Raw genomic sequence first — 27,975 nt, forward strand, 5'->3', positions numbered from 1 at the left:
AGAGCCCTGTTGCCTCCCAAGAAGGTGACACCGTAACCTTCTTGACGAACCCCTGCGGCGGTCCCCTTACCCATCAGCACCATTTCTTTATGGTTCAGTAATTCTTAGACTTGCGAACCACCCGCCTTCACAGTAACCCACGGCGCCATCCCACACTGCACAGAAAGCAGCAAGGTAGCAAGCAGGCCCACGAATAATTGTCATGGTTGCTCGGTCGCCGCGGCGAGGACCAGGACGGCTGAAAAGAAACGCTGAGCGACAATGCACGCTGCGAAATTGGAATGGAGTAGAACAGCTGCAGCCCTCACAGCAGGTAGAAGGAAGCTGTGGATAATGTGAGGCTATAGGGAGTTGTTCTCGTCATGGATGTTGTTTGGGTTTCGGAATGTGGGTGGGGAAGGTGCAACTCGTTCCCACAAGCACCCTCTCGCAATTCGACTTTTGTTGATGTCGAGGGTTAGGAAAGTTCTTTCACGCGAGGTGAAGAACCATTCGCCATTCTGAGTGCAAACATCGACTAAAAAACGTCACAAATGGGTGGGCTTGGCTTTGCAAGATTCAATTGATACAAAGTCGGAACGATGTTCAAAAGAAGAGGCATACGGAGAGGCTACGTGGCTAAGGGTGCGTAGCCTTTCCATTGGGGTTACTTCAAATCCAGCATGCAAATCATAAGATTAATCTGCGATGTGTGTGGAAAAGTCTGCTTTGTTCTCAAATTTTTTTCTTATTAATCAGCTAAATGCCTTAAACCTTAGACATACTAATAACTATATTGTATTTAGTTAATTGAATCCTTACGAATAATCCTGATTTTCCATAATACTTATGCTTTATGTTCACAGCTTGCCAGCCACCGTAATACAATATTTTATTATAAGATATAAGATTCAGATTGAAGTTAGCGTTGGTAGCGTAGCACAACGACAGTTCTGCATTTGCTATGCATATCCACTGCGGCTTCGGAGCAGGTTCCAACGGACTTCTAACGGACCAGAATGAGACCGTTTTCACTTCGTATGCTTAGCTGGCTACAGAGTACTATGCTGGTGCTGGACTAGTCTGGATGTGTCATCGCTGCATGACTATGACGCAAGTCTTACCGCTCTTACCTGGACTTTAGACAGTAGCAAGAGCTTGTATCCTTTCCACTGTAAACTAAAGCGCTCTAGTGTTAACTGTATACAGCTATGGCATCGGCACCTTTTCACCAGTCGGTGCCAGTTCCTCCACCATCGGCCCATCCGCTATCAACTTTGGACTGGGGCGCAGCGGTACATGGATCATCAGCTTTCCTCCAAGCCACAAACCACGAACATCAATTAACTTCCGGAGACGGTGGCGGGGCGCCCGCGCCACAACTGTTCCAAGCTGATGCCTGGCATGGCGCGCCTCAACCGGTATACGCAACATCCTACCCTGGAAGCGCTGGCTCCGGCGCACATGGGCATATAAACCAGCACGCATGGGGTCACACACAATCCTACATCGGGGCCCCGGCCCCGGATTACCCTCCTCAATATCCGGCATGGCAGCACACAGGATACGGTCAGCTGCATCCTCCTCACGAAGCCCACGCGAATTACTACCAGCAACACTACCAGCAGAACCAGTACATGCATCCGTCGCAATATGCCTGGCAAAGCTACCACTGCCACAGCGCCATATTGAAGTACCCGGCGGCGCCTGCAGACGGTGCCAACACCAGCGACGGCGGGAATGGTGATGGCACATGGAAGGGCTGGGCGTCGTACAGCGGAGCACGGCCGGAAGATTCCTCTCCGTCTACGGCGGAACCTCCTTTCCCGACCACACGGTCGGCAGGGACTGCACTGCACCAACACTACGCATCGAAACAGCACCACCAACAGCAGCAGCAGGATGGTCAGCAAGAGCAGCATTATTTGCAGGATCAAGAAAAGAGGCATCCTCGGCATCCTCATTACCATCATCCGCAGGAAGAGCAGCAGCCGCAACAACAACAACATACAACAAAAGCACAAAAGCAACAGGAGGATCATCCGCAGCGAGGCACAGGGGGATTCTCACCCGCCGCAGCAGTGGCAGCGTCGGGAGGCAACACTTGCGCAGCGACCGGATCAGCTAACGATTTATACGACCCCATGGTTGACGTAGAAGCAGTGGCAGAGCCGGTGGCCGCCACAACCGCCGCCGCCGTCAAATTGACAGGGCCGGCGGCGCAGGAACCAGCGGCAGGTACCAGCAGCCGCCAGGCGACGGCAGCTAACGGCCCCATCCCCCAACCCGGGGGGAGGGAGGGTGACGTCCGGGGTCTACATGACGGAGCCATAGCGGAGGCAACGTTGGGGCCGGCGGCGCCGGCGGCGGGCGTCGACCTAATCGTGGTGTGGGACCTGGATGAGACGCTGATTATATTCAATTCACTGCTCAGCGGTGCCTTTGCGCGCGCCGCCGCGGCGGCGGCGGGCCGCGGTCCCGCAGATGGCACCGCCGCTGCGGCAGCGGCGGCTAAGGTTGCGCCTGCGGCGGTCTCTGGCGGCGGCGGCAGCGGCGCAGTCAGTGGCGATGATCCTGCTTCGGGGCTGGCGGGTCAGGCGGCTGAGTTGGGCCGTCGATTAGCGGAGATGGTGTTCGATTTCTGCGATGATCACTTACATTTTAAGATGGTGAGCCTAGCCCACTGGGGCTATGACGGTAACGCCTGCACCCGCACACCCGCACTGGCTCACCGTGAGTCACATTACGTGTGCACGCACGCACGTGCATACATACATACTTACTTACTTACATACATACGTACATATATACATACATACATTAGGGTTAGGCACTACTGGTAACGCGCGACCATTGCCCCCGGGAGATTCCGGGATCTAGACCTGTAAGGGTCGAAAATCCTTCCGATGGTGGAAGGTACTGCGCCCCTAGTTGATGGACGGTGGTGACCTGGGATAAAGTTAACCTGCGAGCCGACCAGGAATGGAGTTGGGCCGCTGTCGACCTGGCAGATCCCGTTGGATGCTGGTGGTGGGTGCGGAACCTGAGCGATCCACTGAGAAGTTGACTAGGGTGACTGGATGAGGGTGCCCCGAAATACCGGGGAAGACAGGGTTTCGCAGGGTAGCTGCCACGGGCGAAGATATACCCCCTTGTTTCACACATCATACACACACATGACGTATACGACATGTTCCTTCTGGAGGCCAAGGTTCAACCCACCTTGCGGACCCCGGCGCTGCTGACGATGCACGAATTGTGTTGTCCGTTATGACCGTTGTTAAACAGTTGGACGACATGGATCCAGTCTGCTTCCGGGAGCTGTGGTCGTTATCCTCAAGGGCTGCTAAAGCCGCTGGCGGTGACGCGGCTACAGCGGCGGCGATGGGCGCTGGCGGTGGCAGCACCGGGCGCAGCAATGCACGATCAGCCGTAGATCGTGCGTATGTAGAACGTATCGCCGAGGTGTACAGCAGCGGCGCCGCCGGCCTCTCTGGCGTCATCGGCGACGCCGGTTGTCGTACACGGGCGTCCGCGCTGGCGGAAACGGAACGCCTGACGGGCGACTGGTTGGCGGCAGCGCGGCGGCTATTGGCAGGGGTCGCTGCCGCCGCCGCCACGGCACCGCCGCCTGGGTCAGGTGTCCAGCAGCTGGCCTTCCGTACAGTACGACACGTCCTGGTCTCCGCTGGGCATTTAGTTGCGACATTGGGCAAATTGGTGTTGTGGGGCCTGGACGAGCATTTCGACATTCGGGTACGTAGGCGGATCCTGAACACGTCGGATATTTACCACGCTGTGTGGTAGCGCATGTGTTGGTGTAATGGGTGCTGTGATCAGTGATTTTTTTCATTTAGGGGGGGTCTCAATTTATTCCGACCTAAATAACAAAGTTGCTAGCGTCGCCGTAATTTATTCCGTAAGTGTGGGGCGCTGGGGGGGCCTACACCCCCCCAGACCCCCCCCGATAAGTTACGACTCCCCTCATAGACCAAGATTCACGCACTAAGTTGGCGCGTTTTCGTCCATGTGCGCACTCTTCATGCACATGCATAGATAGTTCTGGCACTGTTTGTGAGCAATAAGTAAATCCGACCAAGCAAAGGCCTTTATCAGGAAATTTTTCAGGCTTATCTTGCTGTTTTGGTGTTTGTTCGACGTTCAAGTCGTTGCCTTTTGCGTGTTTGGCTATGTGAGGACCGGTCATACATTCTGCTATGCCGCGTTGACTCACGGGCTTGACCTTCTTACGGCCCCTCATATCTAGTCTATGATCGATAATACTAAGTTCTGCACACTACGGAGCAATCTGGCAGCAATGGACGTTTTTGGCTGGAGGAATGAAAATGTACGGGTCGGCCTCAATTCATTCCTTTTTTCCAAAGGCCAAAATGGCCTGTTTATTCCTTTTAAGGAATATATTAATTAAAAAAAAACACTGGCTGTGATGTGATGGGCTGGATGGGTAGACCCCTGTCTCTCTCTCTCTCTTCCTCTCCCCCCACTCACCCGCCCTTCAAATCCTCTACCTTATTGGCACCGTCTCCCCCACCCCAACCAATCTAACCATCGTCGGCAACCTCTTAGCCGTCATGAACCGCGCATGCAACCCCCCACACCACACCACACCACAGCACATCACCCCGCCCTCCTGTTGCCTGCCCCGCCCGGCCCAAACAGGACGTCTACAGCGCCAGCGGACGACCCAAGCTCGAGATCTTCAGACAACTGAAGGCGCAGTTCGGCCCAACAGCCGCCTACGTCGCAGTGGGGGATGGCCAGGAGGAGGAGCGGGCGGCGATGGTCATGGGTTGGGGCTTTGTTAGGGTGGGGCTGGTGGCGTCGACGGCTTCCCGACCGGGGACGGGACCGGGGACGGGGCCTCCGGGGGCGGTTCAGGTGGGGGGGCCAGGTGGCTCCAGGGGTGGGCTCCAGGGGCCCCATGGGCGCCAGGGTGCATCTGGTGGTGGTGTGGCGGAGGAGCGGTGGCGCGTTGTGCCTCGTCCCCTGGGAGATATCCGCCCGGAGGATGTACTTGAGGCCGCCAGGGCCGCCTACTGAGTGAGGAGGGGGAGGGGAAGGAGGGGGAGGAGGGGGGGAAGGAGGGGGAGAGAGGGCCGGANNGGGGGAAGGGAGTGAGTGCATGAGTGCGGCGGACGACAGCCGAGAGCGCCTCTGCGGCCTGCACGACGGTCCTGTGTGGACTGCAACGACTTTACGTCTGCAACGTCTTTGGGCTGGGTCCTGGACTTTTCCTTTTTCCGGAGGCTCGAGGGTGGAGGGCATAAGAGGGCTGGAAAGTGCTTTTTAAAAATTATTAACTGTTCGAGGTTCATCCGCCAGGATAGTAACATTTAGGTTAAGGACTCACGGCACGTTAGTTTCCTCCCCGGAGCTCAGGAGGGTTCAGAGGGTAAAGTGTTTATTATTTTAACAAAGTAGTGAGTATTGCAGCCGCGGCCGCAGCCGCAGTCACAGCTGGCTTAGGAACAGGCAGGGGAGATCTTTCTTCACTGAGGGGAAGTTTTAAGCTGAAAACATTGCTATTATGGCGCCGGAGGAAGGGGTTCCCGCGCTCGTTCCGCGCCGCCGGGGGTTTGTCCTGACGCCTCATGGGTCGGCTCCTTGGGGGTTGTCCGAGCTGGTGCAAAGGATAGGCAGGCGGTCACAGCGCGTTTGCTGGCTTGCCTTGCGTACATGCGATGGCATTAGGTGGTGGCGGGAAGAGGCGTGGCTTTGATCTAACTGAACGATCTGAACTGTGTGGGATATTCAGTTTTATCCTAGACATTATCCTGCTTTTTCCTACATTTTGGGGGGGGTTTGACATACTCTCTGCTGGTAATTATGCATGTTCCTTTGTAAAAGTGGGAGAAGAGTCGGAGATGAATTGCACAGTGCACGAATCACTTATGGCTGCATGTCTGAACCGGACGTCGGCTGTCGGATTGGTTGTCTGGAGGAGATGTGTTTGCTGGTTGGCTGGGGTTGGTGGGACCCACGTCATTTCGTCACATTGTAGGTAGACGTGTGTCTGGTCGTGTCGCAATTTGGACGGGGGAAAGATAACGGCGCAATGAGTTGGTCGGGTGGTTTGTGGGGAGGTGCCAAATAGGACAACGCGCGGTGGTGCTTTATGTTGTGCTGTGCTGTGCTGTGCTGTGCTGTGCTGTGCTGTGCTATGCTGTGATGTGTTGTGCTGTGCTGTGTTGTGCTGTGCTCTGCTGTGCTGTGCTGTGCTGGCGTTAATGACGAGATTATGATGGCCATGGTGTTATGGTGATATAATGATGATGATGGTGACGATAAGCATAGAGGCTTCTTCTTCTTCTTCTTCTTCTTCCTCCGTGGAAACGATAATGCGAGGAGCTTTGGGGCTTTCGGGGCCGCGCCGGTGCTGGTAGTGGTGTTGGTGTTGGTGTTGGTAATGGCTGTGGTCATCGATAGCCCTTCCTCGCCGAGTTGGATTAGTGGGATGTTTTTTGTTTGTTGTATGTGATGTTTGTGTGCTGCTATTGCCGTTGATGGCAAGTTATAGTGGTTTAGTTAGTTTAATGGTTGCTGTCCTTGGAGCGTTGTTGATGGGGTGTTACACTGTGGGCGGCTCGCCCGATATAGGATGAGCACCGGGGGCCCTGACCGGGGGCCGAAACACAGCGCAGGGATGGGCGCGCGGCTCTACGTTCGTCTGTTCCTCCGCGCGCGCCTCATTCCCTCACTCACGCCAACCGGGACGCTCTCCCAGCCCCTGGCTAGGCGACACAGCGTTGTTGTCTGTTTCATGCCTGATGTCCGATGTCAAGACAGGCGCCCACAAGACAGGCTTCGCTGCACAGATCAGCTACGGGGTGCCCGTGATACCTTTGCCCGTGCACCCGGCATTTTCGGCGGACTCTACTTCTGTTGGGGAAGGTAAAGGTTTAGCTGAAAAGGGCAGTGATGTGAAGACGCACAGCTTGTGCTCCTGCCATGAGCTCTCCCTTATTCGCTCGCTTCGGATTACTTTTTCCTTCCGGGTTGGGTCAAACCTATTTTCATTTTCCCTCCAATCGGCTCTGGTGACATTATAAGTTTCCGAAGCTGTTTCAGGAAGGTAATTCACTGCAGGCATACGTGGACTAGGGAGCATTTTGCCGCAGCGGGAACGGCGTTTCTTTCGCTTTCGCCCCAGCCCGCGGGCCCAAGCCGAGAGGCAGTAGCTGAACTTGAGGTTGGTTTTGCAACTCCAGAAGCTTCCGTATCGTTCTGAACTGTTACTCTAGAAAGGCATAGACGATAAAAGCTTTGAGCAGCTGACTTGCGCGCATCGCACAAATTAATTTACACTTGTAAGGAAAGGTCCATTGGACCTTTTAGACGGCATCAAGGCGTAAATGACCCGCCCGGCCGTCAGGGCGAGGGATTCCCCGCCCGGCCGTCAGGGCGATGGATTCAGGGCGATGACCTGGATCCACTTCGCCTTGCACTTTTTGATACAGGGCGATGGATGACGTACAACAAAGGTCACACTTGGCAAGAGAACATAAGCCTGCCAACTGATAACATTTCAGTATTCCTTTAATGAATAACAGGAATGAAATGCTGCTGAAACACTCAGTGTTGGAAAACGTAGGTGGCGCCGCAATGCTCACCCTCTGATCCACATAATGCCTTGAGGAATCATAAGACATGATTGGATGGCGTCCCAGTAGCTTAAGTACTCAGTCCATTGCTGGCACAGCAAGCTGACGTGTGGATGCGCGGGAAGCCCATGACCCAATCTCTTGCCGTTTCGGACATAGGGACCGTATAGGCTTAATGCCAGCGTCACGCTTTCAAAGAAGCGGATGTGGATAGCGAAGGCTCCCTATGTGCGGCATCCTTTGATAGCGATGAGCACGCTCACTAGTAGCGTGCGTCCTTTTACAGACGTGACTTATCGCGTGCGTCTTTTTATGCATTCGTGATAAGACGCGAATACATGTTGCATTCAATATTCATCATGTCCCATTGCAGAAGCTAGCTGCATGTGGGAAACTCCGATTCTGCGTTCGTGGGTTAGCACACCGGTAATACCAGACATGCATATCTACCAGAACTCACGACGCATGGCAGAATCATTTACTCAGGCCCTGAAACGTATAGTTCGATCATGAGGATCATAAATCTAGGAAAGGATCCTATCTCTTCATCGCTAAAATTCTCTCCAGACCACGTAAAATGACAAGGACACGAAAACGGACCCACGAGCAAAGTTCAGCAGCAAACGAGGATGGTATACTGAACAATATCTTACCAACATTCATACAGCGAACGTTATCAACCTATGTTTCGCATTTCTTATGCCATGCAAGGGCGCCCATGTGCATGACTCCCACTCCATTCTTGTAAAAGCCTCTTTGTGTAAAGCCTCAACCCTTGCTTACAACAAGCAAATTAACGGCTTGTTCCAACATTCTTCATTGAATTTAAGCCTATATGGTCCCTATGTCCGAAACGGCAAGAGATTGGGTCATGGGCTTCCCGCGCATCCATACGTCAGCTTGCTGTGCCAGCAATAGACTGAGTACTTAAGCTACTGGGACGCCATCCAATCATGTCTTATGATTCCTCAAGGCATTATGTGGATCAGAGGGTGAGCATTGCGGCGCCACCTACGTTTTCCAACACTGAGTGTTTCAGCAGCATTTCATTCCTGTTATTCATTAAAGGAATACTGAAATGTTATCAGTTGGCAGGCTTATGTTCTCTTGCCAAGTGTGACCTTTGTTGTACGTCATCCATCCCCCTGTATCAAAAAGTGCAAGGCGAAGTGGATCCAGGTCATCGCCCTGAATCCATCGCCCTGACGGCCGGGCGGGCGTAAATGATGCTTTAGTCCAACTTGATCGGATACGGTTAACGTGCAGCTGACGTGTAGACGGGTGCGACCGGGTCCGGTGACGCGGCGTTGGATTGACTGCGGTTATATAATCATTTAATCATCGGGTACGCCTTTCATGCGCTGTTCTATTGAGTGTAAATGGGTGGGCTCGTGTGCAGTGATGAACTTCTCTTGTGAATTTTACTGCAACCCATAAGAAATTGTGCTGCTATATCAGACGCCGGCTCTATGAGCTTGAAGCACATCGCTGGCTTCGTTAGAGGAAACAGTCTGGGCTTAGGAAGGAGCTCTGCAGCATCATACAGTGAACATCAGCCGAATATTCAGTCAACAGGTCATTTAGCCTTCGCATGCCAAAGTGCACAATCTGGGTGAATCACGAGTAACAATCCAGATACATGAATTCGGATTCACAATAAGAGCGCCAAACACCCATTTGTTAACTACGAACCCTTCCGAAGGTGCCTTTACGAGCGCTTGTTAAAGACTTTCAGCGCGTCGTCATGCTATATAGGCGATACCAATCTATCTCTGCTACTTTAACTGCTGTGATTACTGTGATGTGGATGCGAGTGCTGTCGTATGCCCAGTTTTAGGTTTACCTAATTCTAGGCAAAGGCTTTCGTTCTGTGGGAGCCTAGGGCGCCATAAGCATACCAGGATGTGAGAATATCGTCAGCTTGCCAGTATCACTGCCAGGTGCCTTATCCTACCTTGTTAGCTGAGGAACGGCTTGAAAAACCTTCATAGCCGATGCTTGACTTAACTCGCAGGATAGGGTCAAGCTAGAGCTCCTAAATTTTTATAAACTTGCACTTTTCCTATCCTTGCATTTTTTTGCCCAGCCCAAGGGCGTTGATACCTTCTTCCAAACCGGCCTGCCGGCACGGCCCACGGGGCAACGGTCAAAAGCATTGGACAAGGACGCTGGATATCGCCTATATCAAGGCTTTTATAATGTCGTTTATCAACTCTCCCTTGCGGTGCTTGGCGCGAGTTCGTAGTTCCCGTCGCGTTCGCATCGTAGCTGGGACTACGCTATGAAATGGAGATTAACATGGCGCAATCTGAGCAAAGAGAGCTTCTAAGCATAGGAGTTCGTTTCAACCTCGGAAGCAGCGTCCCCAGCGTTGTTGCCCCCTGTAACCCGGGCCCTAATGGGGAGACAGCTCGCATGGCTGACCTACTGTACCCTGCTTTCAACGCACTTGGCGCTACTGCAACTGCTACTGCGACTGCCGGTCATTACTCTGAAGCTGCCTTCCAGCTGTACGGCTTGGAAACGGCCGTACTACCGCTGCTAATGCTACTATTAGTTGATGCAGCGCTAACAGATCTGCTCCAGCAGCAGCAGAGGCAGCAGCAGCAGGCAGAAGAGCAGCGCCGCCGGAAAACACGCAGGCACCCAACCCGAAGGTTTGCCTGCAAGTGGCCGTGGCCGCTGCTACTGCTGCTGCTGCTGTTCTTCGGCTTCCTGTCTGCGGCTACTGCTGCTGCAGCGGCGGCGGAATCGGAGGTCGCAGCTGCGTTGCCGTACAGTGTGTCTAAAGCAGCACCAAGGCGGCTACTGCTCCAAGATGGCCAGCAGCAGCTACAGCTACCGCCGTCGCAGCCGCAAAGTTTGGTTTCGGAGCAGCAGGACGGGTCGCAGCCGCCGCCGGCGCTGCCGCTTCCGCCGCCTCCGCCGCCCCCTTCCTTTGTTGGCACAGCAAGTACGTGGGTACATCCGAGGCTGAAGGCCGGGGGCGCAAGGTTTTAGGGTTTTAGGACCGACTGCAGCACGGCTGCATCCACATGTACGACGAAGGGGATTATCCAGTCTAATGTCTGTGGGACGAGTTGGGGGGTAAAGTATTTTGCATGAGAGGGCAGCGAGACTAGCCAGGTTTAGGAGTCTTCGGGGGCGAGGGAGTTTTTTGTCGTACGGCGGTTGCATTTTCGGCGACACGTGTTGGGTGGTTGTGGTGGAGGGAAACCACGGGTTTACGGCGGCGAGCAAGGGGGGGATGAGAGAGAAGGGATCCGGGGGGCGGTGTGTGTATGTGTGTGTGTGTGTGTTGGGGGGGGAGAGAAATGCGAAAGGCCGGGTGCGGGTGATGCATGTGTGTTGAAGGTACGATACTCCGTACGGCAGTCGCAATAACTTGGTTAAGGTATAGCCCCCCGCATAAAACCCCAGCATCTGCTGCTACTGCTGCTGCTGCTGCTGTTGCTATTACTGCTACGGCTGCTCCATTACACTATTTTGTTGTTTGTTGTAATCTGTTCACCTCGCCCCCGTGACCTGCATACCCGCCTGTCCGGCTCCGCACGGGAGCGCCTACCCTGCGCGGGACCTCTGGGGCGCGGGGCACCGATCACCAATTTTCCCTGTACGACATGCCGTGACATGTTCAGATGTGTTCCGTGTACGATCTGTCCTGCGGTGTACTGCAGGCACCTCCCTGGAGTTTTTCCAGTTGCTGTACGCGGGATCGACAATCACAGAGATTCGACTCGTGCGCGATATCAAGCTTCAAGCTGCAGATGCGGCCGCCGCCGCCGCCGCCGCCACAGACGCGGACGCGGACACTGATGCAGCGGCGGCGGCGGCGGCGCTCGGTCTAGGTTCCCGCGGCATTTGGTTGACCCGCAACCTGACCATCGTCGGGTATGCCCGGGGCACGCACACTCGGCTGGACATCAACTTCCTTCCCGCCATCCTGCGGCTGGGTGCCGGTGTATGGCTGACGTTACGAAAAGTGGAGCTCTATAAGGTACGACACCTATTATCTCTTCGCCCTTCTCTCTCCGGCCCCTCTTGTGTGCCATCGCGTGCTTTTTCATTTCATGCCCACCGCCGCCACAACCAACAACCAACAGCAACCGCCGCCGCCGCCGCCGTCACCGTCACCCCAGGCGTTAAACCAGGTCGGCCAAGCGCAAGATTTCATCGGCAAGAGCAGTAACGACAGCAGCAGCAGCAGCAGCAGTAGCAGCAGCGGCGGCGGGGGAGGATTGCAGCTGGAGGATTGCGTACAGCGGCGCGCGGCGTGTCTTCCCTTTCCCCTGGCGCTGGCCCAGATTAAGTCCCTGGACCCCCCCCTGGACCCCGAGCTCGCAGACCAGGTGGAGGAGAGGGGGGCAAGGGGGGAGAGGAGGGTTTCGGGGGGGGGGAAGGGGGGGAGAGATTGTCCTCAGGAGACGGCGGCAAACCGGGATGTGGGAAAGGGAAGGAGGGCGCGATGAGGGGGAAGGTGCGAGCGGAGGGGGAGTGCCCGGGTCCTCGCGTGCGCAATTGTCCAGGTATTATTAAAACCCCAAGTCAACCCGAGTCAAGTAAAAAATAAATAAAATAACTTAAAAAATAAATTTAATAACTTAAAAAATAAATTTAATAAGTAAAAAATAAATTTAATATAATCCAATCTCAAAATATGGCACCCCTCCCTCCCTCCCTCCCCCTCTTCCCCAGCGCCTCCGCTAACCCTATGCCCAGTCCTCCAGGGGTTTGGAACTTTGACCGTCGGCAGCTGTTTTCCCTCCTTGACTTTGCTGCCACCCATATGCCCGAGCCCCGCTTCAACCCCCCACACACCCACACACCGACTTCACCTCCTCCCCTCCCACGCACACACACACTCTCCCCACACACACTCCCCCCTACAGCCTCGGGAGGTGTTCCTCCGCAACGCTTCGGCCTTCTGTTGGAGCACTTCCTCATTGCTTGCCATGTGCAAGCAGCCGTACATGGAAGTACGGAGCCTAGCCGTATATGTGCCGGTGAGTTTGCCGTACACTGTAGGTCGTGGCATAATGTACGACACCAAATGGACTCCAGTTTGTATCCTCATCGTAACGGCCCAACTAACTGAAACACAGTAGAGCCCAGTACGGCGGCCGTTGGCTGTGTTTTTTGAGTTGGTGGTTTACCCCTCCCTCCCCCGCCACCCACGCACGTGTTTTTACATTTCCCCCACGCAGCCACGTGAGGGCTTATTGGGGGACACTGGCGGGTACGACGTGTCGTACATTGACAGCCACATTGTATGTGACTTCCCTGTGAATGCCTCCTGCCTAGAAACCGCAACAGCAGATCAGTGCCTCACGCAAGTGAGTCGGGGGAAACGTGCGGGTTTTAGGGTTTTAATCCTGGGGAAGGAGATATGGGGAGAGGTCTGGGGTTTGACGAGGGGGGCGTTGGGCGGTTGGCGGTTTGGCAGTTGAGGAGGGCGCGGAGTTCTGGGGACTACTGGGTAGGTGGGGGGGGGAGCTAGAAGCGCATGAGAGGGGGTGTAAAAGGGGGCGAGGTTTTAGGTGGGTTTAGGGTTTTGCTGCTGCTGCTGCTGCTGCGGAGGCGGCTATTGGTGCTGCTTCATGCTACTGCTCGTCGTTTGCGTCGCACTTATTGCATCGGGTCCCTTGCGTCTTGCTCCGGGCGGACAAAAAAGGAGCTGGTACGGCGCTTTGGGGACGTTGCCGTACGGCCGCCGGTAGCCGCGGTGGCGGAAGCGCCACCGCCGCTCCCGCCGCCGAAAGGCGGCTCGACGACGGCGGCGGGGGTGGATGCCAACGTGCAGCAAGCGGCGGCCGGCGGACGTGGCGATGCCGGCGGCGGCGGCGGCGGCGGCGGTAACAGTCCCTCCCAACGGGTGGTCGTGGGGCTGGCGGCGGGTTTGGCCGGTGAGAAGTATCGTTTAACAGCTGCCGTACTTGCCGTACAATTAGCTATTCAGCTGTTTTGCGCTAATGGCCCTGGTGGACGTGGAGCAGTGTACGGCAACCCACACGTGCCTCGTGTGTGTACACTCCTGTGTACACACCTCGCAATGCTGTGTAGCCCCCCCGGCCCCCCCGGCCTGCCGCTCAGTCCTCAGGCTTGTGTCGTCCTCTGTAGGTGGTGGCGCCGCATTAGCGTTTGTCGCTGCAGCACTCGCCGGGATGTACGTACTCCGGCGGCGGCGGTGGGTGGCAGCGGCGGCGGCGGCGTCAGAGGCAGCGGCGGCGGAGGCCGCCGATGATGGTAAATGTGGCGCTGGCGGCGGCCTTGCCGCCGGCGGCGGCGGCGCCGGCGGCGGCGGCGGCGGCGGCGGCGGCGGCGGCGGCGGCGGCGCGACTGCCGGCGTCGAGGGATGCGAGACGGCGGCGGCGGGGATGGGATCCTTGACCGGGACGGGTGTACTGCATGTACGGGACAGGACGGCCAGGGTGACGCCGGCGGAGGCGGCTCGGAAGGATACTGGAATAGCTGGCGCTAATCCCCCCCGTCGCGTTGATGGCGGAGGCAGTTTCGACGGCGGCGGCAGTGACGGTGGCGGTGGCAGTACGACAGCCAGTAAGCCAACCTTGTCGGAGGGGGAGAGCAGCGGCACCCAATGCGGCGGCGGTGGCGGCGGTGCCGAGGTATCCACCTCCAGCAGCAAGACGCCGTCGCGGCCGGTGGTGGCGGCGGCGGCGGCCGGTGGCGTCAGCGGCGGCGGAGCCGCAGCCCTGGCTGCGGCTGCTGCTGCGGCGGCGGCGGCGGCTCCTGTCGGGCGAGGCCAGTTAGGTAGGTGGCACGTGGGACGTCGTGGCCGCCGTGGAACACGACATGGGTATGTGGCCTCGGCGGCGGCGGTGGAGCCTGTTCCGCGTGTCCAGGGAGAGGGTGTCGTACGGAGATGAATGCGACCAAGTTGCAAAGTTAGGGTGGCGACACGGCTGTCTACATTCGCCCGCCCCAACCTGCTGCCCCCCCGCCCCCCACCCCGGCTCCCCGCCGCAGGGCCCCCGGATCCCTCGGACGTCGAATCTGTACGACGGTCGTTGCTGCTGGCAGCACAGAAACATCCCGGAGCCCCATTGCAAGTACAGGTGCGTCTGTCCGTCTGTGCCAAATCCATACCCGCATCCAAATCCCAGCCCAAATTCAAATCCAAATTCAAATTTCAAATCTCTCAAATGCCCTACTTGTCTGAGTCCAGGTGTTATCGCTCCTGGGGGAGGGTAGCTTTGGCACGGTGTATAAAGGTGAATGAGTGGGCGGGGAAATCATGGGTGACAAGGGGAAGGGGGAGGAGGGAGAGGAAATGACGAAGCAAAAAGAAGAAGAAGAGGAAGTACAACATCAGCTGCTGACGTACAGACGTAAAACCTCAGGGAAAGCAAAGGGGCAGAGGGGGGTGAGGGGGGTAATGTGGTGGTGCATGCGGCCTATGGGTATTCGTACGGAAATGGGTTTCGCCGTACAGGTAAACCGAGGGGAATTTTCTGGGGAGGGAAAGGGGGCCACCCGGATGTGCGGGGCTGCATTGCCTGTACGACATGTTGTACGTACCGCCTGTCTACTTAATTTACTGTATCGTACAGGTATATGGCAGGGCACCGTGGTGGCGCTGAAGGCCCTGGTCCTGTCGGGGAACCTCACGCAGGTATGTACGTATGTATGTACGAACGTATGTACGAACGTATGTACGAATGTATGTACGTACGTCTGCTCCACTATGCCGTCGTTAAAGGCACGTGTGTGTGTTTTACCCTAAGTACGACATACTGCCGGTTTGGGTCAGGGTAGCTATACACACACAGCGTTTCCCAACCTCCGGGAAACGTCTTTCCGTTTTTCCCCCTCTCTCCCCCACACACATACACACATACACATATACACACACGTGCTCCCGGGGTTTCCTCCGCTCTCCCGGGGTGTCGCCAGGGTTAGCTTGCATGTCTCTCAAAAACCCACACACACACGCACCATGTTTCCCCCGTCTCACCCCTGCCAGCCTCCACCTCTCTCCCCCCAACACACACGCACACACACAGACTCAGCGGCGACGGCAAATGGCGGTGATGGAGGCGGCCATAAGCTCGTCCATGTCGCATCCGAATATCGTACAGACGTACACATACAGCTTCCGACCGCTATGGAGCATTGCGCCGTCCGAGAGGTGGGCTTTGTATGTATGTATGTATGTATGTATGTATGTATGTATGTATGTATGTATGTATGTATGTATGACGTTGATTACACTGTGGGCTGAAAAGCCGGGGGCCCAGGGCCGAAGCACAGCGCGGGGGGGGGTGCAAACGGCTGGTTAGTCTCATGCACTCCGCCCCCGGGTCAGGCCGCACGGGAAACGACGGCCGGCACGCAACAGCGCTTGTTTGGCGCTCCAACTAGACGGGATTTATGCCCGTTGGTCTCCTAACATAAACGAAGTCGCAACTGGGGGGCTCTTCCTGCCGACCGAACGAACCGAGCATCTCAGAGAGCTCGCAACCAGGACCTGGGCGACCGGGAGCCCGACGCGTCATCCCGGGCTGGGGAGGTCACCAAGCTCAAAAATCCTCACGCAATAAAAAGAGCGCAAAGAGCTCACACCACAAGACGCCAAACAGCCTCCTGAGACTACTACCCTCCTCCGCCTCTCCCTCCCTGGGCTAGTCCAGGGGAGATAGCCCCCGTCGGGGGGATAACACCGCACAAGTCCGCGCCCTTCCACAGCACTGGGTCTAACTAGAAAAGTACTCAAACGGGAAGACCCTGCGGCAACACAGGGCGATCAAGCCTCCGGAAACCACAGGGGGGGAGGGTAGCCAGCTCGGCGCCCCCCCAATACCGCTCTACCAAGACGGCTGGTTCCCAAGATCCTATCTCACCTAGACGCTGCAACACGAAAAACCCGGTCTCGTACCCTGAAGAACCTAGTCCTGCACCACGCGCGCACCTTCGAGTACGGCCCCTCCTTCTGGGTGCCCACCTCCCCCTCATCCGCGCCCTCGCTACGGCCACCTGTTTCCACTCACCACCCCTCAACCCTACATCCTCTTGGTGCTCTCTCTGCCTCTTCCCCTCCCCCCCCGGCTCTCCCCGCCCTTTCCCCGGTCTCCCCCCCCTCCGCCGGTACGGCTCCCCCAGGCAAATAAACCCTCCCTCCCCCATGTCCCCTTGCGCGGCACCCCCCCAAGCCCCATCCCTGATCCTGCCCCCCTCGCAACCTTTCCCCTCAACCTCCCTCTCGACCTCCCTACCACCCCCACCACCTCAAATCCCCCCTTCGCGCCTCGACACCCTATCCCCTTATCCCCTAAACTCCAGCTCCCGCCGCGTCCGCTTGACCATTAGGTCGTGATGTCCACCGCCTCCGCGCAGCGCAGTGCTCCCCCGACGATTGACAGGATCGGGTGGTGGGGTCCCACTCCGTCCCAGCCCCGCCTTGGGACATTGAGCGCGGTGAAAGAGCGCAAGCGCGCCCAGAAGTCCATTACTGCCCGAGCGCGGGCGTATTCCAGGGGGGTTGCTGCTGCTGTTGCTGTTGCTGCTGCTGTTGCTGCTGCTGTTGCCGTCCCCGGTCCCGCGATGGGCCCCTGCGTTTGATCCTCGAGTACCGGCGCGTTCAGCGGCGGCCCCTCGTGCGGTCTCACTCCGTTGGCCAGGTGAAAGAAGTCCGTTATCCGCCGCTGTTGGGGCCCTTGCGCCTGGATCTGTTGCGCTTGCTCTGGCTGTTCTGTCGCGGGGTTAGCCGCCCTTTCCAGTCGTCTTCCGGCTGCTCGCAGGCAGCACCTGCCTACCTCCATAGCAGACAGGGCCGCCAGGGCGATCACATCCCAGGGGGCCTGCTCGCAGCCGGTCGGGGCTTGGACCAACCACAGCTGCTTCCGGGTGATGCCGCCTGTCGCTGCCTCCTGGGAGGGCTGCGGCTGTAGCTGCGGCTGTGGCTGCGGCTGTGGCTGCGGCTGTGGCAGCAGCTGTGCCTGCGGCTGGGGTTGCTGTTGCTGTTGGGCTTCCACTGCTCTTGCAGCTTCGAGCCAGGCCGGGTTGATAGCGCCATGTAGCGTCTTAAGGGCTGCCAGGGTCGCTGACCTGTCCCGCGTGGGTGCTGGGGTTGACGGGTCGAGGTGTGTCCTGACCCATGCGGGCCAGGTCCACCTGGGGAGGGAGGCCACTCGAGTATGCACCACTAGATCCCAGACCCGCACTAGGTCGCCCACCGTTTGCAGTTTCCTGCATGTAGCGATCCCCACGAAGTGCGCCTCAAGGCCCGGGCGGCGGTTCAAGCTGTCTGGGTCTGCCTCGCCGGTATTGGGGAGCAACGGGTTACCCCACAACGCGGTTGCCCAGCACCAAGGTCCGGGGGACAGGGGTTTGGTCTCGATATCCCGGAGCGGTGGTAGGTGTCCCAGGGCGCCCACAATCCGGCTGATATCCGTGGGTAGATCGCTATGTATGTATGTATTATGTATGTATGTATTATGTATGTTCGCTTGTTTGTTTGTTTGTTTCACACCGTGCCCGACCGGGACTGAGGCTGGCCATGTGACTCTGCCGCTGAGGCTCGAAAAGGAAATACTTAACAGACAGACAGACACACAAACGGACAGACGGACATACAGTCGATGCATAAGGCCCGCACGACCCTCCCCACGCCTGGCGAGCCCCCGCAGCGCCGATGTGGACCGCAGCGGCTCGAACCAGCAGCACGACGGCGGTTCCCCAGCCGCCCCTGGAGCGAGTGGAGGCAGTACGGAGATCTGTCCTGACGCTTCTCCGGCGGTTTCGGAGCAGTCGCGATTGTACGGCCATGAGCTGCTGTTGGTTCTGGAGTATTGGTGGGTCTCTGCGGTGAAGGGGCGGCTGGTGGTGGGGCGTACGGCATGGGGAGGGGGAATGTGGGGAACGGGGCGGGGAGACGTGCCTGTGTTTTGACGGGACTGGCCTGTGCCTTTGTGACTATGCACCACTTTGATCACACACGCGTGCGTGTGTGTGTGTGTGCATGTGTATGTGTGTGCGTGTGTGTGTGTGCATGTGTATGTGTGTGCGTGCGTGTGTGTGTGTGCATGTGTATGTGTGTGCGTGTGTGTGTGTGTGCATGTGTATGTGTGTGCGTGTGTGTGTGTGTGCATGTGTATGTGTGTGCGTGCGTGTGTGTGTGTGCATGTGTATGTATGTGTGTGTGTGTGTGTGTGCATGTGTGTGTATGTGTGTGCAAGTTTGGTTTCCAAAACGAAGAATCGGATGCGGTTCTGTAGGAGGTTGGTGGTAGGAGGTTCCTTGCTCCTTCAGCATGCCGTACACTACGTTATTGGCACTGCCGTACCGTTTGCCAACTTGTCGTACGCAGCGACCGAGGGTCGCTGCGCCAGGCGTTGGACGCCGGAGTTTTCCACCGATTCAGTGGCGGAGGCGGAGGCGGTGACGGCGGTAGCGGCACTACGGCAGTAGCGGACCGCGACGAAGCTCATCCGCCGCAGGCGCCGCTTGTTGACCCCAGGCGGGCGGGGGTTAACATTGAGGAGGGGGGTGCCTGGGGGTTGAGGCCGGCGGGGGAGTTATCAACCCTTACAGGGCAACCCACTCGGCCGCTGCTGCTTCCGCCTCCGCCGCCTCCGCCGTACAATGGCGGCGGCGGCGGCGCCGCTGCTGCGACGCCAACCACCACCGCCGCCGCCGCACCAGCAGCGGGGGAGCGCTTGAGCCCGGAGCGGAGCTCGTCCTATGTACGGGAGCAACGGTCCAGAGGGCAGTTGTCGTACAATTACGGATTGATGTTGCAGGTGTGCGTGTGCTGGCGTATGTATGTCAGAACGTGTAAGAGTACGACAGGGAGCCATCGTAGCCCATTACATTAGGGGGGGTTGTTGTGCTTCGGACGGGTTCTTGTGATACCTTGGTCAGCTGAGCTTCATTTGGGCGACGGTTTGTGCGTTGGTAATCTAACCACTTGGAAGTTGCGTTTAACCAATATATAACTTCTTTTGCAGTGTCCAAATCACCAACTAACAAACCACTAACCAACAACTAACCAACCGATCAGGTGGCTTGCGAAGTGGCGTCTGCGCTGCTCCACCTCCACAGCCACGGTGTCGTGCACGGAGACGTCAAAGCATCAAATGTAAGTACTCAAGTAGTTGATTATTTTGCGCTTATGGCACGTACGGCAGCGTACGGCAAGAAGTTTTTGCTTACAGAGTACGGCACCATGAGAACTGATTCATCTCCACGATCTGCTCCTGCATTGCGCCCACCTTTCATCCCTATCCCACAGCTTTCTCCCCCAACAACACTTCCCTCATTCTCAATACGCCCCCAAACCCCAAAGGCCACACTCGGCGGTTGAAGTTGCAGTTGGTGGTTTGTACGCCGGTAGTTGTTTCCTAGACTTTTGCATCAACTTCATCGTCAATAGCATGATTATTATCGTCATCATCATCACTTCATCCCCCCCTTCCCTTTACCTGTCCCCCGCCTCCCCCTCCTTCCCTTCCTTCCCCTCCTCCTCCTCCGCCTCCTCCGCCACCACCTCTTCACTAAGGCTGTAGCTCCCGATTGAGGTTGCCAGACGAACGACGAGCTGTAGCAGAATCTGAATTATCATCATCATCATCGTCATGACCATCCCTGCCGTACATCTTCCTCTCTCCACCTCTCCCGCCAGGTCCTGCTGAAAACAGCCGCAGCGGGGGATGACCGAGTGCGCTTGTCGGGGACTTCACAGTACGGCGGTGGCGGGGGTGGAGGTGGCGGCGGTGGGGGTGGGGGGCCCGGGGGTTTGGGAATGGGGCTCACGGGAACACAGTACGGGCATATGGCCTGGCAGCAGCAACATCAGCAGCAGTGCCAGCAGCGGGATCTGCTGCCGCCTTCATCACGGCAACCGTCACCACCTGCACCGTCCGCTCGGAGTGTCGGCGGCGGCGGCACCGGGGCCCCGGCGGCGGCGGCAGCAGCACCGGCGGCGGCGGCGTCGCCCCCGCCGTCGACACTGGCCGCCAGATCGTTGTCATCGTCGGGCATGGCCTTCGTACCCCCATCGATTGGATTAGTCGCGAAGGTGAGTGGTTTGCGTGTGCGCGAGCGTGTGTTTTTTGGGGGGGAGTAAGGAACGAGGAAGGGGGGTAACCACCGGTTCGGAGGTGTACGGCTTCGGTAGTGTGTTTTGTGAAGATATCCCGGTCCACTCATAACACCTCATCCCTGCACTCCCAACCGAGACTCATACTGTGATGTACATCAAGTCAGCACATGTACGACGTCGTACACATCGTACATCCCGTCACACCAGTTTAGCTGATTTGGTTTCGCGTGCATTATTTTGTGCACCCACAAGCGTGTAGCGGCCCTCCGCTCGCATCTTTTTCTCCCCTCCATCACCCCCTCCATATCAAAACCCAGCGGCTCATTCGTCCCCGGGGTTTTGGGTTGGTTTGGGTTGGTTTGGGTTGGTTGTCTCGGTTGAAAAGCGCAGGTGGCGGATTTCGGGTTGAGTATCTTCCTAGGGTTTGACGGCGACGACGAGCGGACTCACATCACCGCACAGTGCGCCCAGGTGCGCTTATATGTACCTGTATGTATGTATGTATGTATGTATGTATGTATGTATGTATGTGTGTGCCTGTGAATGTGTATGTGTGTATGACTTAGATTACACTGTGGGCCCCTCTAGCGCCCCTCTCCCGTCCGGGGGAGATAACTTAGGCGGTCTTTCCGTTGGGGCTGGGCAGCAGTCCCTGGCCAGTGTCAGGTATTTGCAATCTTCACACATATACATACATACATACGCACACACAACAGAATCCGTCAAGGGGCATACAGCTCTAATAACACTGATGATGGCACGCCGAGGGGAGAAATAAGTCCCGAGGCGAAGCTCTGCCGCCTCTTTGAATTTGGTTGTTACTAGGTGTCCATGTCGTCCGTGTCACAAACATCTTCCCATGCGAGCTGTCGTCGTTTCGCACTTCACCCCCTCCGCGCCTGCCCGGTCTGCTACTACTGCTACTGCTGCTACTACTACTACAACTACTGCTACTGCCACATCTGCTGCTACTGCTATTGTTGTTGCTGGTGTGGAGAGGGGGTTTAGGGCTCTCTAAACCACATGGCCCCCGGTGAGTGGGGGGTTTTGCTTTGCTTCTGTTAAGAAGGGAGCGGAGGGGAGAAGGAGGGAAAAACGCCGTCTGGCGATAAAGAAGTGGCGCACACACACATACACACGAACACAGACGTATTCGTAGGTGGCCCCAAGGGGAACATAAGGAGACGTACGACAGGGAGGAATGGTTGTACGGGAAAATGCGTGAGGATGTGTCTTTTGTTTGCTTGGTTTTCGTTTGTGAGGGTTGGGGGCGGGAACCTGCTGTGTTTTGCTGTTGGGGATTGTGTTGCCACCCAGTGCGCGTGTGTGTATGTGTGTGTGTGTGTGTTTTAAGATAAACAGCGGTATATAAGATAAACAGCTTGACAATCTATCGTACAAGCCTCTGTACAGCACCATAATCGTACCGCGTGTCGTACATGCCGCCCTCCTCCCCTACATGGACTGAATCCAAAAGAACTGATGCTTCATGGCCACATCTCCAAGCGCGTCGACGTGTACAGCTTTGGCATCCTGTTGTACGAACTGTTTACGGGGGATCGAGCGCATCGGGGGGTGCCTCGCGCGCTACTGCCGCACCAGGTGGGTTTCGTTTCTCTGGGGGATGTCTTAGCTGGTTTTAGCTGGTTTTAGGTGGTTTTAGGCAGTTTTGGGGTTTCAGGTTTTTTTTAAGACTGTTTGTCCATTCGCTGCAGCGTATCAGACGATAGGGCTAACGTCCGGCGGCGTTACGGACGATGAGATTGATGTCGGAGGTCGGAGACCTTTCCCCCCTCCCCTCCCGGGGCCTCGTAGGACGTTGGACACATGATTTGTGTTGGGAGGGATTTGTAGGGAGGGGCTGTAGCTTCACCTGCGGCCACTAGCCTCTGCCTTTGCATATCTGTTGTGTATTGTGTGGGGATTGGTTATTAGCCATGTCTGTTGTTAGATGATAACGATGATGGCCAGGTGGTTTCCAAATGTATTATAAAATAAACCTAGGTTTAGAAGCGCCATTGCCATTCTGCTTGCCATGGTAGAGAGTTCAAGACTTTCATAGCGCATGGGCGCATGATGCAGTACATATGTACGACAGCGGTGGAGCAACCCCTGCCCCCTGCCGGCTGGTCCGCGCCTTTTCCCGCCGTCGCCTCGATGTAATACCGGGCGGGTCCTCTGTTGGTCAGGTCCACACATTCCCTACCCCCCCCCATCAACATGTCATACTTATCATCACACTCATCACGCTTTATTATCACCAGCACCATCACCTCCACCACTTCCCGACTGCAGGTGGCTATCTGTGGTCTGCGTCCCGCACTGCCAGCCTATACTCCTCTCGACCTACGTCGCCTGATCGAATCCTGTTGGGCGCAAGACCCCAACAAGAGGTACGTCTCTGCGCCTGCGCACCGAGTACAACACAATAAATAATCGCGAATGGTTGCGGTGAAGTTGTGTTTGCGGATGATGGGGAGGGAGATACTGGGGTTAGTGTGTACGGCAGGTGTGTACGGTAACGTCTACGAGAAGTTAATCCTTCTCGCGCTCGCATTCACTCAACCCCCGCCTCTCCTCGCATCTCGGTGGCCTTTCTACCAGGCCCAATTTCGCGGTCATCCTTGGCGAGCTTGAGCGCATGCGCGCCACTGCCGCCGCCCAAGCCGCTCAGACCTCAGCTCAAGCCGCAGCCACCGCCCGAGCCGGCCAAGAAGCCGTCAGCCGCGGCGCGTCCTTCGCCACAACTTCCAGCCGCTGCTCACCAACCGCCTTTTCGTACAATGCCGTACATCCCAACGGCTGGGTTCTGGTACCGCCCCTGGAGTCCAGTACCTGCTCGACCTCTCTGTTTGAGGAGTTGGTCGGCGGGCGGGGGGAAGAGGAAAGGGGCAGCGACGGCGGCGGCGGTGGCGGCGGCAGTGGTGGCCGGGAGAGTACGGCTGTAGCAGCGTCGGTTACTATAGCGACGGGCCCGACCGTGCCCATCGTAAGGGAACGCTATGGCGGCAGCAGTATCAGTGGCAGTAGCAGTATCAGCGGCAGTAGCAGTATCAGTAGCAGTGGCGATAGCAGCAACGGTATCATATAATATTGGCGGTGGAGGAAGAGGGACGGGTGAAGGAGGTTTGCGGGATGGGGACACAAAAGGGAAATGACCTTGAAAGCACATACACGCGCGCGCATACACACATCAGCCGCGCTAGTGCGGTACTCCTTCCCCTCCGCCGCCGCTGCCGCCACAGCCGCCACAGCCGCCGCCGCTGTTGAGTGAGCTTTCCGAAGCTCTTCCGACTGTGGCAGGTATCGAGTGTGTGTATGTACGTATGTATGTATGTTGTTACAGGGTGGTTAACTTAGGGTTGTATGTATGTATGCGAATGCGCATGCGTTGAGGACCAGAGGCGCGAGAAGGACCTTCGGCCCGAGCCGGGTAGGTAGAGCTCCTGGCGTGTGTGTCAGTGGCCTGCAACGCCCTGGCCTGGAGTACGTGTGTTGTACATCGACGTAGTACGGCCCGTACGGCTTCATGGTCATGGCTAAAGTTATTTGGGTTAGGACCAATTCGGCAACGGGGTTACTCAGCTCTCTACTGCAAGTGTACGTCACATTCGACTTTGGAAACAGCACGCAGAAAATTGTCGATTGATTAACGAGCCTTATGCTAAAAATGTTGATTTTATGAGTCTCATGAGCTCTGCGGGAAAGCCGTCTGATGCAGAGAGACGCGGGAGCCTTCCAACACCAGTACCTGCTGTTCGGGTCGAGCCCGGTCGGAGAGGGAGGGATGTGTAATTGGAACGGATTGGTTGTGGAAGTTTTGTTGGGCATTAACGAATGAGAATATCTCTTAACAGTTATCCAAGAATGAAAATGTTTTGTTTCATAATCGCACGCATTACAAGGGAACGATTGGAAAATGCTCGAGAGCTGTTTGCGTTTATGGAAAATTTTCGTATGGGAAGTGTTGTCGTTGTCTCTCGCCTCTAGTACTTTTCTTTCTTTTTGATTGTACGGCATGTAGTTGTACCTATAATAGCAGTCGTTAGACGGTCTGCGTTGATGCTGTATTGCTGCTGGGCGCCCTCGGGTGTTGGGGAGATCGGGGGTTGAAACCGGAACGTGTATGTGTTGTACATACAGCACGTCAGCTGTCGTTCGGCAAACGGCAGTGGCCACAACGTCATGCGACTGTAATGGCTGTATGAAAGCGTTGACGTGGATGGCGGTGGTGATGGCGCCTGTAGGTCAGACGGTTTTTGCTAAGACGATCTTGCAAAATATGGAATTGCCATGCCTAACACGAAACTGTGAATAATTTACGAGTGGCAGTGCTTCAGTGGATGGAGTTTCTGTAGGATAGCTTACGCCCGCTGAAATGTCGCTTGTAAAACAACCCTCACTGAACTGACCCATGGGTCTTCGCGATGCTGTCCGAACAGTAATCGGTACTCTGCCTCCTGCTTCAGAGTGCGACAGGATGCTCGAAAGACATAGAGCAGCTGCGGTGTATGGCAGCAATAATATATCTCTTACATATCCGACCCTATCTGACCTTTCTTACGTGTGAAATAACAGGCACGAAGGAAACGGCTTTCTGGGATAGCTGTGCTCCTCTTCACCACTAAATATACACACACGATGCAAGTTCTAGCCGACCCACCACCGGGTCGTCCATATGCATTTACATGTACATCGTTGCTTATCTTCCACTATCTCTAGCACCACCCTCCCTATCAACATAAACTCCATACACAAACTTCAGCAACGTCTACAACTTCGTCCGTCTGCAAAAATCGCTACAACAGCTACGATAAAAATAAAATGATGACTCATGTACCACATCCTCATCATGTCCTCGTGTGGCTCGGCTCGGATCGTTAAGTTGTACAACAGCTGCAGCACCTGCAGCGGTCGCAGCTCTTCAATATCGACCAGTACGAGCAGCACGGGTTCAGTACAGACGCAGCGAGGTGACGGCGACTACCACCATCCCAGACCGTTCAGAGGCGCGTGGGAAGCAGCTGCAGCATCAGCATCAGCACCGGAGCTCATCCCCTGCCCCGGTGGGTCCCCTGGCGGGTTCCGAGGAAAGCACCGTGCCTCTCTACTGGCCACTGAAGAGGGCAGGAAGACTAAACAGCTGCGGCTGCTTGGGACATACTGTGGACATACATCATACATACATACACGTGGACCGCATATATTCGGAGCCCTCAGTCCTCAACTAACGCCGGTAGAAGGCGGCGTGTATGTACGTGTACGTGTGTGTAAGGGGGGGGGTGGAGGAGAGGGCCGTTAAGGGGAGAGCGCCGTTGCTTGGAGGTGCGCGTTGGCAGCCTCGATTATGTTCTCGCTTGCTGTCCTGGGTGCAGTTGGAGAGAGGGAAGAGCCCACACGCAACAAATGATGGCCAGCATGATGGCCAGCGAGACAAGACGAGACGGGGCGAGATGACCAAGGAGCCGAAAGCCGGATGTATGGCGGCGACCTGCGGGGGGCAATGTGCGGTGACGAAAGGGCGGGTGCGAGGTCCCAAGTTGGGTCGGGTCCCATCCCACCAAAGAGACGGCCCATTGCCTTCGTTAAGGCGAGATGGATTCTTCACCTCTTGGGTCCAGCCTGGAATGACAACCATGAGCTCCAGTGCAACACGGGCCAGTGGGTCCACGTGTCGGCAGGGTTAACAAGGCGCACGCTCGTTAACACACACTAACAACGCACTCGCACGACATGCTACGAACCAATTTAAGTCGGAGGATATAGCAGCAGCAACAGCAGTAGCAATGTGATTGCGCCGGGGGCGTAGCAGTAGGGGGCGTAGCAGTCGTAGCAGTGGTAGTAGAAGCAGTGGCCGCAATAGCAGAAATGCCTTCGGGATAGCGACTGGGAAACAGTCTGCAGCTTTTTACATCTGGAGTTGCGCGATTTGGGTCACCATCCAGTTGAATTTACTTGGCGGATAATGGAAACGCACTATCGCCTCCGGTGTCATCTGTACTGTCCTTGGCAGCTGCCTACACCATGAAGAAAGTCATTCCGTTACATTGTGGTACCTCACCTTTGATAACCAGCCGTTGCTGTACGTCTGGGCGCCAGCAACGTGGGAAGCCGCGGCGCGTAGTGTACTGTGCGCGACGTCAAGCGCCAATCCAAGGGCCACCGGGTCGTCAGCCCCCGTCCGGGCCGGTCTCCCGAGAGCCTGATGCGGACCGCTGAGCACTCAGCTGTTGCTCAAGCTCCTGAAAAGCTACGAGTCCCACAGACGCAGGGGATGAGACATCAGGAGAGGCGCCCCCTGCTTGACCGTTCTTGCTGTCCCCAACATTTTCCTGTGTGATTTCACCGTTTTAGTTAACAGGACACAAGTGCTGTGAAGGGCTGAGAGTGCTCACACCCCCGCTGGACTTAGCTGTCACGTACGTACCATCTCTGCAACCCGAGCTTTCCAATTTGCAAGCTCCTCCGCGTACAGCTCCCAGACGCAAGTGTTACAGCCACTCTGTCTCGGGTAGGACACGTAACCAGGATATTTCGTTGCGTTTTCCTGGGAAGCCCTAAAATCATGCGCAGCAAACACACCTGGCAACATTCCTCAGGCCCCGGCTCAGTCGGCTTCGGTGGTAGACTAATGCCCCTCATGTGTAATTGGTACGGAAGCTGAATTCGAAAGCGAGTCACCGAGCTCCTTATCATTTGGATATCACGCTGGTAAAGACCTTCATGAGGAAAAGGAAGTCTTGTTTGCAACGCAAAGATTTCGTTCCATGTGATTGTATAAACATTGCAAACCAAGCTGTGGAAACGATTCAAGCGTAGGTACGGCAGACGGCGCCTATGTGTCATGCATTTGATCTGATTTCCCTTACCAGTATGCATCTACTGCCAATACTCTCCCTAACGGCATCGAAATCACGCTCGCCTCTAACGCCCGTGTTGCTAATCCAATTTCCGGTTCCGCTGTCATTGTAGGTGCCGGTGTACTGCCAGTTCCACATCCGCACTGCTCTTCATACAATTTACTGCATGCTGGTCAACTATGCCGCCGGGGGAAGGTTTAGGGACTTGTGATCTCCGCAGAGATGCCCAAGTGGGACTGGACGGAAGAGCACATGGGGTCGTCGCCTTATGCACGTTATGCATGAATGATTAGTAACCTCTGCAGGGTACGCTGAAATGGATCATGCACACACGGAGAACCTCGTCCGACACTACCAGCAGTGGCCTAGAGATGACGTATTGCTCGTATGAGAATTCAATACTGCGATCAAAAGTTGTGCAGCTCTTGTAACTTCTCTTGACACATATAGCCATGGG

General features: G+C 56.3%; 3 protein-coding genes across 3 annotated transcripts; 2 read left to right on the forward strand and 1 right to left on the reverse strand.

Moving 5' to 3' along the window:
• Positions 1–1,190: 1,190 nt before the first annotated feature.
• VOLCADRAFT_96122 (uncharacterized protein) lies at positions 1,191–7,540 on the forward strand (the record flags this gene model as incomplete). The annotated part of the gene is made up of 4 exons (XM_002955152.1): positions 1,191–2,712; positions 3,185–3,735; positions 4,660–4,878; positions 7,373–7,540. The coding sequence occupies 4 exons, from the start codon at positions 1,191–1,193 to the stop codon at positions 7,538–7,540; spliced, it is 2,460 nt and encodes an 819-aa protein (XP_002955198.1).
• A 2,347-nt stretch (positions 7,541–9,887) lies between these two features.
• On the forward strand, positions 9,888–25,286 carry VOLCADRAFT_96123 (uncharacterized protein; the record flags this gene model as incomplete). The annotated part of the gene is made up of 23 exons (XM_002955153.1): positions 9,888–10,554; positions 11,279–11,598; positions 11,906–11,950; positions 12,491–12,604; positions 12,806–12,934; positions 13,402–13,504; positions 13,692–13,785; positions 14,020–14,364; positions 14,586–14,674; positions 15,170–15,231; positions 15,623–15,747; positions 17,815–17,970; positions 18,245–18,409; positions 18,925–19,103; positions 19,260–19,357; positions 19,618–19,695; positions 20,239–20,634; positions 21,049–21,129; positions 22,165–22,260; positions 22,954–23,051; positions 23,263–23,521; positions 23,904–23,978; positions 25,128–25,286. The coding sequence occupies 23 exons, from the start codon at positions 9,888–9,890 to the stop codon at positions 25,284–25,286; spliced, it is 3,933 nt and encodes a 1,310-aa protein (XP_002955199.1).
• Positions 25,287–25,885: 599 nt separating this feature from the next.
• VOLCADRAFT_96124 (uncharacterized protein) lies at positions 25,886–27,625 on the reverse strand (the record flags this gene model as incomplete). Its single annotated transcript, XM_002955204.1, has 5 exons — positions 25,886–26,149; positions 26,720–26,746; positions 27,086–27,160; positions 27,241–27,454; positions 27,528–27,625. The coding sequence occupies 5 exons, from the start codon at positions 27,623–27,625 to the stop codon at positions 25,886–25,888; spliced, it is 678 nt and encodes a 225-aa protein (XP_002955250.1).
• Between the last annotated feature and the right edge of the window lie 350 nt (positions 27,626–27,975).

Source organism: Volvox carteri (assembly GCF_000143455.1).
Source record: "Volvox carteri f. nagariensis unplaced genomic scaffold VOLCAscaffold_49, whole genome shotgun sequence".
NCBI classification, from domain to species: domain Eukaryota; kingdom Viridiplantae; phylum Chlorophyta; class Chlorophyceae; order Chlamydomonadales; family Volvocaceae; genus Volvox; species Volvox carteri.